This window comes from Lonchura striata, chromosome 5 (genome assembly GCF_046129695.1).
Source record: "Lonchura striata isolate bLonStr1 chromosome 5, bLonStr1.mat, whole genome shotgun sequence".
In the NCBI taxonomy this organism is placed as follows: Eukaryota; Metazoa; Chordata; class Aves; order Passeriformes; family Estrildidae; genus Lonchura; species Lonchura striata.
In genome coordinates this window covers 6,130,944-6,146,473 of record NC_134607.1, presented here as the reverse complement: position 1 = coordinate 6,146,473, position 15,530 = coordinate 6,130,944, and the positions used below count along the sequence as shown (strand labels likewise).

At 45.8% G+C, this 15,530-nt stretch overlaps 1 protein-coding gene and 2 long non-coding RNA genes across 9 annotated transcripts in view; all 3 read right to left on the bottom strand.

Annotated features, from left to right (window-relative positions):
- Positions 1–337: 337 nt before the first annotated feature.
- LOC110470395 (uncharacterized) lies at positions 338–1,555 on the bottom strand. Its single transcript, XR_013339988.1, has 5 exons — positions 1,054–1,555; positions 934–975; positions 680–846; positions 524–596; positions 338–446 (listed from the first exon to the last, which is right to left on the bottom strand). It is a non-coding gene; the product is annotated as an uncharacterized LOC110470395 (long non-coding RNA).
- A 500-nt stretch (positions 1,556–2,055) lies between these two features.
- LOC144246309 (uncharacterized) lies at positions 2,056–5,715 on the bottom strand. Its single transcript, XR_013339989.1, has 3 exons — positions 5,510–5,715; positions 5,282–5,331; positions 2,056–2,076 (listed from the first exon to the last, which is right to left on the bottom strand). It is a non-coding gene; the product is annotated as an uncharacterized LOC144246309 (long non-coding RNA).
- A 2,699-nt stretch (positions 5,716–8,414) lies between these two features.
- LOC110470362 (fatty acyl-CoA reductase 1) overlaps positions 8,415–15,530 on the bottom strand; it is a 133,586-nt gene continuing 126,470 nt past the window's right edge. For 6 of the 7 annotated variants that reach the window (XM_021529907.3, XM_077783253.1, XM_021529906.2 and 3 more), the window contains 3 exons: positions 14,923–15,052; positions 13,966–14,093; positions 8,415–12,972 (listed from right to left, as the gene is read on the bottom strand). In XM_021529907.3, coding sequence (XP_021385582.1) covers positions 12,810–12,972; positions 13,966–14,093; positions 14,923–15,052 — 421 coding nt within the window. In that variant the 3' untranslated portion in view covers positions 8,415–12,809. The remainder of the gene's footprint in view (positions 12,973–13,965; positions 14,094–14,922; positions 15,053–15,530) is intronic. The other variant, XR_002465396.1, reaches the window with a different exon arrangement.

Genomic DNA, 15,530 nt, shown 5'->3' with positions numbered 1-15,530 from the left:
TCAAGTCCCCAGGACTTGTGCTATTACAGGCTATGCAGCAGGGCAGAGCAGTTGTGGGACAAATACGTGCAGACACCCGTGACACAGGACAGGGAGAGAGAGCTTTTGAGGAGAAGAAAGAGCCGAGAGACCCAAAGAACACAGAGTGCACCAGAGACAAGTGACAGGACACACACCAGAACTGCTCTGCCCTGAGCACCTCAGCACTGAGATCAAAACAGACACTTTGCCTTTAGCTGGCCTAAGGGGACACTTCTTGCACATCCCTGCCCCCAAACCTGATCCTAAAGGCCCTCCCAGCACCCCGCTTTCACCCCCACTGTGGGCCTGAGCCCTCCACTTATCTCTCTGGCATCTGGGGATGAGAATCCACGTCGCCTGGCAATGGAGGCTGCCTCGCCTGCGGGGAATGTCCTATGGTCACCGGGCTGTGGTCCCGTGCTCAGCTACAATCGAGAACACCAAACATCACTGCATGATCTTAGCTGCACAATGGACAAAACCCAGCAATCCTGCTACTCACCATTCTCCTGAGAACGCTCGGGCCGCACACTTTGGCCAGGCTCAGAGGCTGCCACCGTCATCACAGGGTCTGCCTGGGTTAAGAGGAGACAAAGTGACTCGGCATTGCTGAAACACGAGTGGACCTTGGCTCCCCCTCCCTACCTCGGCGTCTCACCACAACTCCTCAGCCAGTGCCAAAGGCTATCTGGATGCCATCTTGCAATACAAAATGTCAAGCCTTCACCTCAGAGTTCTTCAATACTTCCAAAGGGCTCACAAGCACAGGAAATCCAGGCCATCAGCTGTTGGTGACAGGGGCTTGGCATACTCTGAGTGGATTCCCTAAAGCACACAAACAACAATGGATGCTTACAATTGCACCAAAACCTGAAACCTAAGCAGTAACAACTGCTCAGGTGCACTGCTCACCTCGAACACTTGGCCTTGACTGCTGCTATCTGCCTGGACCTCCTAAAAATAAAGGCAAAGAACACTGCTGTAACACGGTCACCATTTAGGCTTCCCCTGCAAATGCAAACAATGACTGACCTGATCATGGCAACACCCTCACCCCAGGACTGGGGCTCTCTGCCACAGATTTGGACTGTCAGTATCTGAAATGAAGTTAGGACTAGTGTCAAACGGCTGCAGGACAACTTAACAGCACCAGACATGTTATGTCAATCTCCTAATCCAATCTAGAGCCCAACTACACCCTGCATTACAAATTTCAAGTCCCCAGGACATGTGCTATTACAGTCTATGCAGCAGGGCAGAGCAGTTGTGGGACAAATACGTGCAGACACCCGTGACACAGGACAGGGAGAGAGAGCTTTTGAGGAGAAGAAAGGACTGAGAGACCCAAAGAACACAGAGTGCACCAGAGACAAGTGACAGGACACACACCAGAACTGCTCTGCCCTGAGCACCTCAGCACTGTGATCAAAACAGACACTTTCCCTTTAGCTGGCCTAAGGGGACACTTCTTGCACATCCCTGCCCCCAAACCTGATCCTAAAGGCCCTCCCAGCACCCCACTTTCACCCCCTCTGCGGGCCTTAGCCCTCCACTTATCTCTCTGGCATCTGGGGATGAGAATCCACGTCGCCTGGCAATGGAGGCTGCCTCGCCTGCGGGGAATGTCCTATGGTCACTGGGCTGTGGTCCCGTGCTCAGCTACAATCGAGAACACCAAACATCACTGCACGATCTCAGCCGCACAGCAGCCACAACTCAGCAATTCTGCTGCTCACCATTATTCTCTTGAGAACGCCGGGCTCCTCGGGCCGCACGCTTCGCCCACGCCCTCCTGGCAGGGTCTGCCTGGCTGAAGAGCAGGCGAGGTGAGGCGGCGTTCCCAAAACTCGAGTGGACCCTGGTCCCCCTCACTAGTAGTTCCCCCACTTACAGCAACTCCTCGGCCGCTCCTGAGGCTCCCTGGTGCCACCTCCAAGTGACAAAGATCAAGGCTTCGTCGCAGAGCCGTGTGCCGCTCCCCGAATTCCCAGGAGAGCGAAGGAGCGGCTCTGCGGCCGCTTGCAGGGGGGACTCGCTGGTACACGAGTGGACTGCCTAACGCACACAAACATGAATGGATACTGAGACTTGCAGCAGAGACACTACAGCTGCAGGCACACAAATTCATAAATAATTAAACTAACAAAACCCCAAAATTCTACCAAAATATTAATTTTATTTACCCAGTATCCAAATTGCCAAATAGATTAACAGAGACACCCTGTCCTATCCCCTCAATAACGCCTCTAAAATCTATGCCATACAAATCCTTAAAGCTAAGAAAACCCTGCCAGTATCAAAATAAAAATACAAAAAAGTCTTGTAAACTTCATAAATTCATTAACCTAACACATCAGAACCAGAAAAATATTAAACCTTTATGAACACCAGTACGCAATACACACTACCCTCATTTCAACATATAAAAGTAAAGCAATTCCTATTAATAACCTAACACAAATATCACAAAATATAGCAGTAAGAAAAAAAAATAAACCTCAAACTAAAATATAAAATTTTTATTTTAAGCCAAAAAACAATCATACATTCTAAACAGGAACTTCCTCAAAATCAAGTATTTCAATAAACCCAAAAAACTCTAGCATAGTTTAGAAATAACTACTAAAAAGCTAAAAAACTATAAAACAATTAAGCAACCCACCACAACTATCTAAAACTATCTACAATAAACGTTCTGTAAAAAAACCCAACAAATCCTCCTTATCACCTCAACAATACCAGCGACACCAAACAACTCAAAAAACTGTAACTCCCATCCAAAAAATGCTCTATAAACTGAAACACTAAAACTCATCTACAAAACCCACTCACCCTTCAATAACTGCCTCTAACCTACACACAAATCTAAAACCAATAAGAATTAACTATAAACTATCATACCCTAAAGAACTCCACCATTAAACACTACTGTACCAGACTTACTATAAATCAAAAACCACAAAATAACACACCACTGTTAACATTACCAAAACATTTTTCTCCATTCCTCTAACAACCAAATACAAACCTCGACTTACCTTCACTTAAAAAACATACAATACACCTACAACCAACTGCCCCAAAAATAAAAACACAGTCCCACCATCCAGCATAAATTCATCCAAATGAAACTTAAAAAAATAAAACTCCAAAACATCTGTAATAATCCAACAACATTAGATGAAAAGTATAACAAAAATATGTTTTAAAATAATCCAAATTCTTCTAAAATACTATTACACCACAGGAAAAAAAAAAAAAAAAGCTAAATCAAAAAGCCTACTGAAAAGATCCAATTCCTAATAATAAAATAACAAAAGAAACATCAAATTCCGATATCATCAAAAACAGCCAGAATGGCTCCACGAGCCAACAAAAAAACCCCCAACCTATAAGAAAATGCCAAACCACCCCAGAAACAAACAATAAAACACAGCCCCTCTTACCATGGTATTATTTTAGTACTATGATTAAAATACACATTCTATACAAAAATGTCCTCTACCCTGCCATCAACGCCACATAAAGCAAATAAATTAACTGTTATCATTCATGACATCCATATAAAAAAATCTCAATTGCCCTAAAACCTTAAAAATAATTACAAATTAACAAAAGAAACCCAAAAACAAACAACAGAAACTAAAAATACACCACCATAGAACCAACTACCAGCAAGAAAACCCCCACACTACACTCTTTTCACTAACAGTTGTCAGTGAGACACATCACAAATAGGAAACAAAAATAAAAACCACCCCTATAGAAGCCCACAAAACAAATCACAAAACCCAGTAGAAAAAGAAGTCCAACCAACTTACTAAACTTCAAACCATACAACAGATCCTGAAAGCTGCTAAAAATGAAAACCATACCTCCACACTAACTCAAAGAGTAACCAGTATTCTGCTAAATTAGCTTTAAACACCAAACGAATAAACGAGATTAACAAAAATCTAAACCACTAAACAATAAAAAGATAAGCACCCAAGAAAATAACTAGCTAAAAAAATCCACCGTATAAAACAAAAGTTCCTAAAAAAAAAAACTAACAAAAAGCAACCAACAAAGACATCAAACTGAAACAAAAACCCAAATAAATAAACTTCAATTAACCACAAAAAAAATTATTCCTAACTCAATAAACCCGTAATGCCTCAAACCATCAAAATACAAATACCACCTAGAAATAAACACATCACCAAAAGATAAATGTAACCATAAACAATAACTCCCAAATTACCGGTAACAATAAAACGTACACGACAATTAAACAAACCAAATGAATAAAACCTCTATAACATAACTAACAAAAATGCAATTATCAATATTAAAAAAACCCTTCACTAACTAACTACAGGACACTATCTCAAACCCACTAAAACTAACACTATATACTCATGCTAATAAAAGTCACCACAACCTAATTAAAAACCAACTCAGTACTTCATGCTACGATCCATAAAAACCATTGTAAACCTTAAAAAAACATCTCCTTTACGAAGATAACTACAGTTATATTTTTATAATATAAAAATAACCAAAACAAAAAATCCAACATATCGCACAAAAAAAAAAATCCAACAACAAACTCAATCCAAAAAAACCCTTGTCACAGCACCTGAACCAAGAACCGTAACAACCAACAAGCACACCGTGACCCTTCTCACACACCGACTCCGAACAAAAGAAAAGGACCCAATGAATTCCCCAGGAGCGCCTCAAAAGCAGCGCAGCGAGGGAGGCTGGAAGATGCGGAGCCACGCTCCCGGCCCCGGGCGCAGCGCGGCTCCGGCAGGAAAGCGGCTCCTCCGGCAGGCAGAGGCGGCGCCGCGCCGGCAGACCCCCGCCCGCTGCCCCCGGCCCGGCGGGGCCGGCACCGGGCCCGGGGGGCCCCGGCGGCGCCCGAGCCCCGCGCCCGGAGCGGACGGAGCGGCGGCACCGGCCGGCACCGGCGCGGCGCCCGCGCCGCCTCCCCCGCCCGCCGGCCCGGCCAAAGCTCCGCTCGGCTCCGCACGGCTCGCACCGGCGCGGCTCCGGCGGGCCCGCGGCAGCCCAGCCGCGCCCAGCTCCCCTTCCGCCCCGGCCAGCCCCGGCACTGCCGGCAGGGCTCCGCGCCGCACCCTTCGCTGCCGGGCCGGGGGCAGAAGAAGCGCCCCGAATGCAGCGGCACAGCCCGATCCCCGCCCTGCCAGCGCTGCCACGGCTGCAGCTCCCTTCCTCTGAAGCCCGAAGACTGACGCCACGCTCCGGCGCTCACCTCACGCCGACAAGGGCACAGAAATGTAGGCTTCCCTTCAATCGCGTCCCCTAGAAGAGAAGAAAAGAAACGGCTTGCCTCGAATGATGGCAAAAGGGGGCTTTTTACCTCAGTCCAAACCCCTTAAAAGGGGGGACAACAGGACTGCCCCCTCCAATTCAACCTCAGGAGGACGAAGTTTCAAAGGGAAAGGAGAAAAGTCCCGGCTGCAAAGGCGCACCGGCTCACCTGCTGCTTCTCGGCACAAAGGTTTGTCCCTCGGCTCCTCCTTTGAACAATGCTCCACGTATCCAGGTGGGTTTCCAGGTGATCCCCCGGACCCTGTCCGAAGCGCCCACCATCCTTCCAGGAGAGAGCCCCGGGAGCCCCCCATCAACTCCTCTCCTCCAGCAGCTCCGTGCAAAAGCATTGCGAGGAAAACCCCCTAAATCAGCCGCCGGAGGAGCCGCGCCCTCCTCATCATCCTCACAGCCCACACCTGGGGCTGCTCTGAGCCCTCCTCATCCTCACAGCTCACACCTGCCGCTGTTGCCGCTCTCCAACAGCGTCTCTCCGTCTCCAGCACACAGCCCACTTCGCACAGACACAGATCCAACAGAAATCTGCTACGGGTGTCGGCTTTTCTTAATCCATCTGGGTGCACGATTAAAACATGTACATGCATTGATGGTCATTGAGAGAAAGCTTTCCCCTGGAGAAAACAGTCCTTTTGCCGGCACACTTTGATACACCTTCGCAAAAAGCAGAAGCAGTAGCGAGTCCTAAGACCCCTGCCGAAGAACCCAGCCCTGCCTGGGACACCCAAAGCAGCAGACCTCGAAAAAGGAGGGGGAAAGTCAAGCTTGGAGGGGAAAAAGAGGATAGAAATACAGCAGCCTTTAAAAATGCCTGCACGGAGCAATAGTGGGAACCAGTCACATTTCTTCTTTCCTTGCTTTCTGTGATGACATAAATAGGAAGTAAGAACACGTTAAACAAAAGGCAGAGCTAGGATTTGACAGGTCTTCATTTTGGCAGGCGCCCCGAGCTCCACGGCTGCGGGGGAAAGAAGCGAAGGGGCGACGGCAAGAGAGGAGGGAGAGCGGGACATGCGAAAGGGCGGGGAGGGAGGTCGGGCTGCGGAGGAAAGCGGTCGGGGAAGGGAAAGGCCGGCAGGGCAGCAAGAGGGACGGGGCTCAGAGGAGGGAGAGAGGGGGAATGGAACGGAGCAGCGGGGCAGGGACAGGACAGGACAGGAAGGAGCCGGGTTTGGGGGGGACACGGAAACGGGGGAAAGAGAGGTAACTGAACACGGGCAGGAGCATGGAGCGGGAGAGAGAGGGACAGGAGGGGATCCTCCCGGCGCCCCGGCTCCGCCCCGGCTCAGCCCCGCCCGGGCTGCTGCGCTCGGCAGAGCTCGGCTCCGTTCGGCTGGACTCGCCTCCTCGGCCAGCTTCGGCTACTTTCGGCCACGCTCGGCTATTTCCGGCCGCATTCGCCTCCATTCGCCTCTTCGGCAAAGCTCGGCTCGCCTCGGCTGAACTCGGCAAAGCTCGGCTCCGCTCGCCTCCTCGGCCCCTTTCGGCCGCTTTCGCCCACGCTCGCCTAGTCCCGCCCGCACCCCCCTCCATTCGCCCATTCCCACAGCTCGGCTCCCTCCGCCCGGCCCCGGCTCCCTCCGGCTCACACATTTCCTCAGGGCACCTCATTCCAGGGCACACAAACTGCAGCCCCTAAAGGCTTGCGGCTCTTTCAACACACACACTCGTAACTCAGCTCTCGGGACAGAGCTGATGGCTCCTTTAGGACAAGAATAGTTGCACGTAAAAGCAATTCCCTCATTTTGCATCTCCTTTTTATTGTACCCCCCTAAATCTCATCCGTATCACAAGGAATGTGCGGCTCTGGTTCCCCCAGCCCCTGCTTCCCTGGAAGGACCAAGTCACGTCAGGGACTGCAGGCAGCAGGAATTTGTGCAGGCAGGCAGGAATTTGTATCATCAAGGCACCTGTGGCAAGAGAAGAAGAGTGTGTGGTCCTCCCCTGGCCCCGGGTTAATTCAGTTTCCTCTGCTGTGGTATCCATTCCATAGGTAGGGCACGAGTCCAGAAATCGAATTTATCCACAGCACATTTCACAGCCAAATAATCCTGCGAGTTAGGAACTGGGAACTATGGGTTCAGTTCTTAATGAACACCAGTTGTCCTTAACTGAGGGAGACAGGGAAAATTAAAAATTGCCTTTCCTTGAGGCCTGGTGCTTATTTTGTGTGACCTGCAGTGTTATCAGCTAAGGGTTTATCTTACTTTACGTAATTTTCCTCCCCCTCTATTTTTGTTTCCCTTAAAATATGAAAATTAATGCAATTTTCCTCATTTATTTATTTTATTATTTTCCTTAATAATACGGGGCAATTAGAATGCCAGAAGAAAAGATTTAAATATTGAAGACTGCAGGTTGACCTTAAAATCTGCTCCTTGAAAAGAATTCGAACTTTCTTGCTGATGGCTTTAATTCATTGATGCATCTCAATGGAAAACTGATTTTTTTTCCTCCATAAAGATAACATTTACATATAAAAAAATGGGAAATGATATTTTAAGGAAAGATTTGCTAACAAAATGAAAGTGGTATCTGTGATGTGTGCCCTAGGTTTCAGGATTAGAAATAACTTTCATTAAGCAAAGGGTCATGACTGTGCCTTTTCCACTCATTGAAGTCTGCTATACTTCAAGGAAGTGAGAGATATTTACTAGACATCATCTACTCTTGCCTGACAGAAAACTAACATAATGAGGTGAGGTCTCTATACTTAAAAAGTGAAAATTTGGGATAATATACTCGGGTACAAATGGGATGTCGCTCGGGGAAGTTGGCTGAGTGACTCCCAATTTTCCTTTGCTGAAGACCTGTCCCTCTGAGCTTCCACGGGACGCTCAGCACAGCAGGACTTTTCAGTCTTCTGCCTCGGGGTTAAAAGTCTCACTACTGCAGCCTTTAAAAAGCTGTGTTTCCCTCCTGCAGGTGGGGCTGCCGTTCCACCGACAGCTGTGCTGCAGATGTGGGCAGATGTGCTGGGCAGGCAGCCTCTGCTCAACTGCACTGGCCACCAAGTAACCGCCTCCTCTAGCAAACCGAGCAATGCCAAGTGACCATAGCTTTAAAATATTTTGTTTTATTAAATGTTTCAAATAACATAAACATCGTATTAACAATTTTATGGCTGAGATTCGCGCAATTTGTGGTTTGACCGTTTTATCTGATTTGAGAGCTCAAAAGGTTACGCCTTAACATTAGAAACTGTAATTAAGATTTATAACAGGAAGTTGTCTTGCAGCTAACAAGAGGATAGAAATAGCAGATAGAACCGTAGAAACTCTGGACAGTGGGAGAGCACACCTTTTACTTAAAACTGGAGTCTGCCAAGATCATGTAAGGACAAGAAACCTTTTCTAAGTGGCTTCATGTTCATCTGAAAAACAATTCATAGTTGGCTTTTAAGCAATAGAGAAAACGGGATAGTACATCTTTAATTATTCCCCAAATACGCTTCATTTTCTGGATTTTAATTCTAAGTAAATCTGTACCACCTTCACACCAATATTTAGCACCATGTAGTGGGGTGTTCACCACTTACCTTCTGGGGAATGTTATTTGCTCCGTGCTAGAATAAGGGGTCCAACTGTACTAAAGTGGTACTGAAAGTTCATCCTTGCTTTCAGCGGGAGAACGTCAATGCTGGAAGAACAACAGCATGCTTTCAACCATGAAGCTGTAGCTTATTTACAAACAAAAGGATGCCCCCCTCCCTCTTTTCCCAGTTGCTTATTCATGATAATGACTCGATTAACAGCTACACGTTAGGTTCCCTTTACGCTGGAAACTGGAGGGTTTTTCATCGCTTTGTGGTAAACTGAAGTGGAACAGGGCACTCCAAACAAGCACAGCCTGGCACTTCAGGATGAGCTCTGCTGCTTTCATCAGGTTGTCTGGTGCTGGAAGATGCAGCTGTATGCACAGGCAGATGTACTGATGTTTCCTTAGAAAATGTAAAAGAACACATTTCTGCAGGAGGTGGGTAATGGGCCAACAATCTGTGATTTATCAGTGGGTCTGTTACCTCTCCCTCCCTACTGTGGAAAAATTGTTTCTTAACATGGAACAAAGGAGGGTGGAGGGGTAAGAAATTAAAATTTTTTTAGCAACAGACGTGCTGGAGATAAACAGCTTTGGTTGTTGTTCAAAAGGCAGTTAAAACACAGATTAACTGTAGGGATTTGTTGTGGTTGGTTTGTTTGTTTTGTTACCGCTATTTAATTTAAAAAAGACACTTGTTAATTAATTGCAAGCTTCTGCCCATTGCTGATGGTGAAATGATATTCAGTGTTTTCTTTCAGGTATCTTCCCCAAGGCTTGGGTTTCTTCAGAGCACAAACAAATCCACTGAGGAGCACGAAGTAAACCACTGAACATCAGCTGCTGCTTGAGGTGAAAACAAGTTCTTATGCCCTGCTCCCCACCATGACAGTCACAACTGGCACTCAAGGGCCACTGCCACACATCAAACCCTGCACTCAGCCTTTCTGAAATACGTCTGTGCTTTCAGACAATCAGCTGGAAACATCTCAGGCCACAAGGAAATGGATTAAAGATTCAAGTTCCCCTTCATGTTACGCGTGTGTTAAAACAAGCTAACAGCTTGATCCTCCCCAGGCAAGGCCAGGGCTCTGGAGCCAGCTGCTGACAGTGCTGTGTGAGCTATGAAAGGTCTCCAGAAGAGCAGACACCATCTGCAACAGCTCTGCTTTTCCAACCCAAACAACTGCTGTTTTTTCAGGGCTGAGTAGCTTTTCTGTGGCTGTTTCCTCCAGCAAAACGCTGAAGAGCCTTCAAATGTCACACCACCAGTGTTCTGAGTGCAGCACCTTTTTGTGTGTTCAGAAAACCAGGTCGGGATATGCTCAAGGGAGCAAAAAATACACCTCAGACTTGTGGGGACAATACAGCCTGTGCACACAACTGTGAATGCCTACAGGCATATTGTGAGGAAGTCCTGGCATGAGTAGGGAAGGGAGAAAAAAGGTCTTTTTACTTACTTTTCACTTTACTCTCAGGAGAGCTGACTGATGTTGTTGTAGCAGCTCTGCACCTTTGACTTTTCTGAGACCCAAAGTTTTGTCTATCACGTGAACAGCTCAAGACTTATGATCCCCTTTAGTGTTGCTTCTCTTTGTCCATAAGGCAGGCACTTAAAAAGACTTTCAGCATAAGCATTGAAATTATTTCCTGATGCTTGAATGGAGGTTTGTTTCAAAGTGATCTACAGTTTTGGTTTGCTTTGTGTTTTAGCCTTTCCTATGAGGACTGCAAGCTGCCTGATGACCAGATGATGTGAGGGAATGCACACTTCCTGGAGGAATCCCCCTGCAGCAGCAACCTGCCTCAGCCCCACCAAGGCAGCAAAGTACAGTGCAACAACCTTCCCCAAAATATTGCTGTGGCAGCGCTGGACAGGGAACATCAGTCCCCAGCCCCTGAATGCACAGCTCCAGGTTTCCCAGGTGGTGACATGGGCACAGATGCCCTGAAGCTGGAGAACACAGGCCCAACAACCAGTTCCACTACAGGAAGCACATTTCCAAGGCAAGAGCATCTTTGTAAACTGGGTGCTTGACCTATTTAAGCACAGATCAAAAGCAGTTTGTGACAAACACAGAGGTCTGTGGCAGGCAAAGCCAGAGCCCTGCCATCCTGGACACCACATTTCTGGGCAGGTTCTGCTGCAGGCACCCTTTGGCAATTGCTTGGAATCAGACGTCTGGGGCACATGGGGCAAGATTAATTCCTTGAACCTCTAGAAATATTTCTGAACCAGCCTGAAGTGCTCAGATATAAATACACTGACATACTGTGCTCTTACCTTCACTACCAAAAGCACATATAATTTTTGAAGAATGCCAGGTTTGTAAATTCTCTGCTCTTCTCAGCTCACCAAAGAGCAATTGTGTCACTTTGTCTTTTGTATAGCATTGCTTTTTCAGGCATGACACAAGATTAGAGAAACTGGGTGCTGCATTGAAGACTGATCATCTTAAAAAGTGCTTATTCAGTGTTATCTGAATAAATAATATTTCGGTGTAAGATTTGACTCTGAAAATCTGACAGTTTGTTGCTGTTGTTGCACCAGCTACTTTCAAGAAGGCTCTCTCTCTCTCTGCCCCCACAGGAATTTACAATTCACTAGAAGAAACAAGGATCTCCAACAGCCATGAGCATTGGGAAGTTCCTTGGCTTCCTTTCTAAATTGCGATTTAATTCTAAAACTCAGAAAAATCAAATTCTGAAAATTCTGAACTGCAGGACAAAGTGTGTTACCTTCACAGTTGCATGACTGTTCTTACAGAGAAGTCAAAGAATCACAGAGCTGCTTAGGTCAGAAAAGACCTTTAAGATCATTAAATCCAACATTTTATGTATTCTCAAGAAAAACCAGTTTCAGACTTTTTAATGCCTCCTGACAGGAATGGCAGCAGAACAGGCCCAATGATGTTTCCTTCATGTGTGTCTTTACACTTTCTTTGCCACTGGAAATTATAAACTGCAAAGTGATTTAGCTGTAATGAAAGCCCAGTATCTGGCTGGTTTAAAGCTACAGGGAGAGAGATTTTCTGCAGAGGAAAAAAAGATCCATAGTTCAAAAATAATGACAGGTTTCTGTATTCTTTTTCTTATTTTTATCAAGTCTTCTCTTCATTCTCAGGGTTACTACAGCATTTTTCAGGACCCCAAAAATGTCCCAAGCAAATGTGATAAACGCAAGACCAGAATTTTTTAATAGACTGGAACCTTAACCACAGGGAGAAAAGAAGACCTCTGTAAGAAAGCAGCTTGTGAGTGAGCAGAGTTAACACAGGTGCATGAATTCTATGTGTGTCTTCAGTTTTGGCTTGAAAGCATCAGTCCTCAGCAGCAATACAAGACAAGATCTGAAAACTGTTCTGTGTGTTCACTGGCCTCATGCGACTGATGTTCCCCCTCTTAAGTTTTGAAAAACTGAGAAGGTGTAATCTTGTTTTTTTCATTTCACTGAATGAGAATGAACACACAACTGCTTTAGGAAGACCTCTTACAGGTAAATTTCCTCAGCTGGGTCTTCTCTGGTGGCATCCTTGTCTTCCAAGGTCGTGCTGTAAATTTACCTCTTTTGGGGAAGATGGATTAAGATGCCCTAAGGAGAGGTACATGGCAAGACCAGTGACTTTGGTTAATCCTTACTCTTGCACATCAGACATTAGAGAAGGGGTCCCAGCTTGACTTTTTCCTAAAGCTTCACTTATGGCTTTAAAAATTGGCCTGGTCCTATGGAAGAAAGACCATGTATTAAAGCATTAGTTAAAATTAAAAAGGTGAGCATGTAACAGTGTACAGTAAGTGCCAGCTGCTGTTGGAGGGAGTGGATTTTTCTGCTACTTTCAGACCCCAATGCCCACAGTTGCTGATTAGAGGAGATGGAGGTCCTTCTGGAAGAGGCTGGTTGCTGATGGATGGCTTCAGTGCCTGAGGGTGCTGGATGCCCTGAAGTAGGACAGGAACTTGTAGCAGAGGCTCACCACAAAGTACCAGATGTTTCGAGCCATCTGCGACCTCGCGATGAAGATGCGCCAGATGATCACCAGGAGGGTGGTGTTGAACGCGTATCGGATGTTCCTCAGCCTGGGAAAGAGGCATCTTATCAGGAAACACACAAACCACGAGAAGCTCACCAGCCCCCTGCATTTCCTACAGGTAATTCAGGAATAAATCCTACTTACAAGCTTTTTGCCATTCCTGTTTTAGTGGAGATGCTGTGCTCGAGTCCTTGGTCTTGCCAAGGACTGTGCTGAAGCTGGAGCACAGTGAATAGTTCATGGTGTAGGTGGAATAGCTGTACTGGAATTCACACTTGTTCTGTACTCTCATTTCAAACCAGAGCAAAGTCATATGGAGAGGTTTTTATTTAGGACAGTCTGTGTCCAATACTTTCTGCTTTGGTTTCATACATACATATATCTCTCACTTGGCAGGATTTGGGGAAAGCTAGAGAGCCTGACAGGAGTTGACAAGCAACGTTCTCTTATTTGGGTGAAACACTGTCTTTAGAGTTGTGAAGTTACACAATGATCATAAATGGTCTTCAGTATTGCAATACTGCAGCACTGGGATATTTTATTTTTTTGGGGAAATGGGTTAGTTTTCAGCATCAATTTCAGTTGTATTACTGAATTTTTCAGATTGTAATGATCCCATCTTCTTTCTGTCAAGAAAAGTTTCTGCAGTTCTCTAATTCTCGCTTTCCCAGTGCTTGACCAAGGGAAAAAAGACAACTAAAGACCTCAAGAGTTGTTTCATTTTTGTAAGAGCCCTTTTAAGGTAAACTGTATCACTGCATCACAGTACATGGTCTGAGGCAGTCAACAGTCCATTCCTGAGGTCCCTATAAACTTCCTAAAAATGATCCACGAATGATGAACTTGTTTAGGATTCCTTGCTATGGCAAACTACCCCCTCATTCTATGTTTGTAAATACTGACAAACTGCTGTGATAAGAAATAAGTTCTTTATCTCCATTTGAATCAATAATAATAATAATAATTTTGCAATGTAGCTAGACTTATTTTCCCCAAAGGTAGCCAGGAGCTCTTCTCTTTGTCCCTGGGTGTGACTTACTTGCGTAGATGCTGCTTTGCTGCTGGAATTCCAGCCATGTCCTCATTTAGCAAGTACTTCTTAGCACCTATGCAGTAGCTCTCGATGTACTCTGACCAGTGCAGCTGGCGAACATCGAAGTTGTATAACTGGGATTTAAAGACAAACAGTGAAAGCTGAGCACCAGAGTTCAAAACCAGTTCACTTGAAGCATCAGTTCTTCATTGATCTCTGTTCCTGACAAGGCCCTCTCTCTGAAATTCTCAAAGCCACTGAGCTCCCAAGCACTGCCACACTGTGTTGCACCGCTGCTGATTAATGTCCCACCCAGCTGGGAATCTGGGCAAAGCAAGCAGAAATGTAGTGGCAGCTGGCAGAAAATAAAGGTGTTTATCTTTCAGGTGGCAACTTTTCCATAAATACATGTATTTGTACACACACACACAGAGAATCATGGAAGAAAAGCGACATTCCACACAGGCAAACAGATTCAAATGAAAACCTCCACACAGTTTAATGTCACTAAAATGATGTGTAAATAAATTAACAGGACATTGATCAACAGGTGCCTCTGCATCAGTGCTACTCTCAGCTGTGCTGCATTCTCTTTTGGCAGCTAGATCAACAGAAGTCCAGGAAATGGATCACTCCGGTGTTTGGCATAAACAAAATCTCATTGCAGAGCCAACTACCCCAGTTCATTTTCAGTGCTCATACTGGACAAATTGTTAGCAAGCTCTCAGGCAGCTGTCTCTTGGAGCAAAGAAAGGCTTTATAGAGAGGAAAAAGTTTTCACAAATAGGTTGGGTTGTCAGTGACCTGAAAACATTCTCCTGTAATACATGGAAAGCTCCTGAAATAAATAATTTCAGATTAAAATAAATTCTAATCATCTAGATATCATTTAAAAGCTCCAAAAATAACTGTTTCAGATGAACAGAACCTGAGATGAGCAACCCACATTCAAGATATATTTACCTTTTTGTCCTCTGTGTTAAGGTGAGTCATTAACATATTCATATTATCTGAAGACCAGCTCCAGGACTGGGTGGAGAAATACTGCAGGAGTGTCATAGACTTGTGCAGCCGATTGATAATCTTCATCATTCTGAAACAAAAGGGGAATATCAGAGGTGAGCATCAGAGGTGACCAGAAGTCTGACCTTATGTAGAAGCTGCTGCTTTGTGTTTCCACCAATCCAGGTGAATAATTCCAATTCCTCCTGAGCACTGCCCTGTTACTCACTAGGCTGAGAACTTGCCCAGCAAGTCCAACTGCTCCAGCTGAGCTCGATCCTTGAGCTACCCAGCTTTTATTGCTGGCTCCAACGTGGGAGCCAACATCATTGCCACTGATGTGCAACTGGTCTGACCTAAGGAAGGGCTGGAAGTTGCATACACCTCATGTTCCACTGCTGTGGAGGGAAGGGCCCATCTGAGCTGGCATGAAGTCTGTACCACAAGGGTACAGCGCTGCTGTGAGTGCTGTAAGTACAGTGCTGCTGTTTTCAAGGTGGGTACTTCTCTTTCTGCCACAGGAATTTTCCTTTGCTCCCAAGCCTGAGTTGTGTACTGAAGCAAGGCTC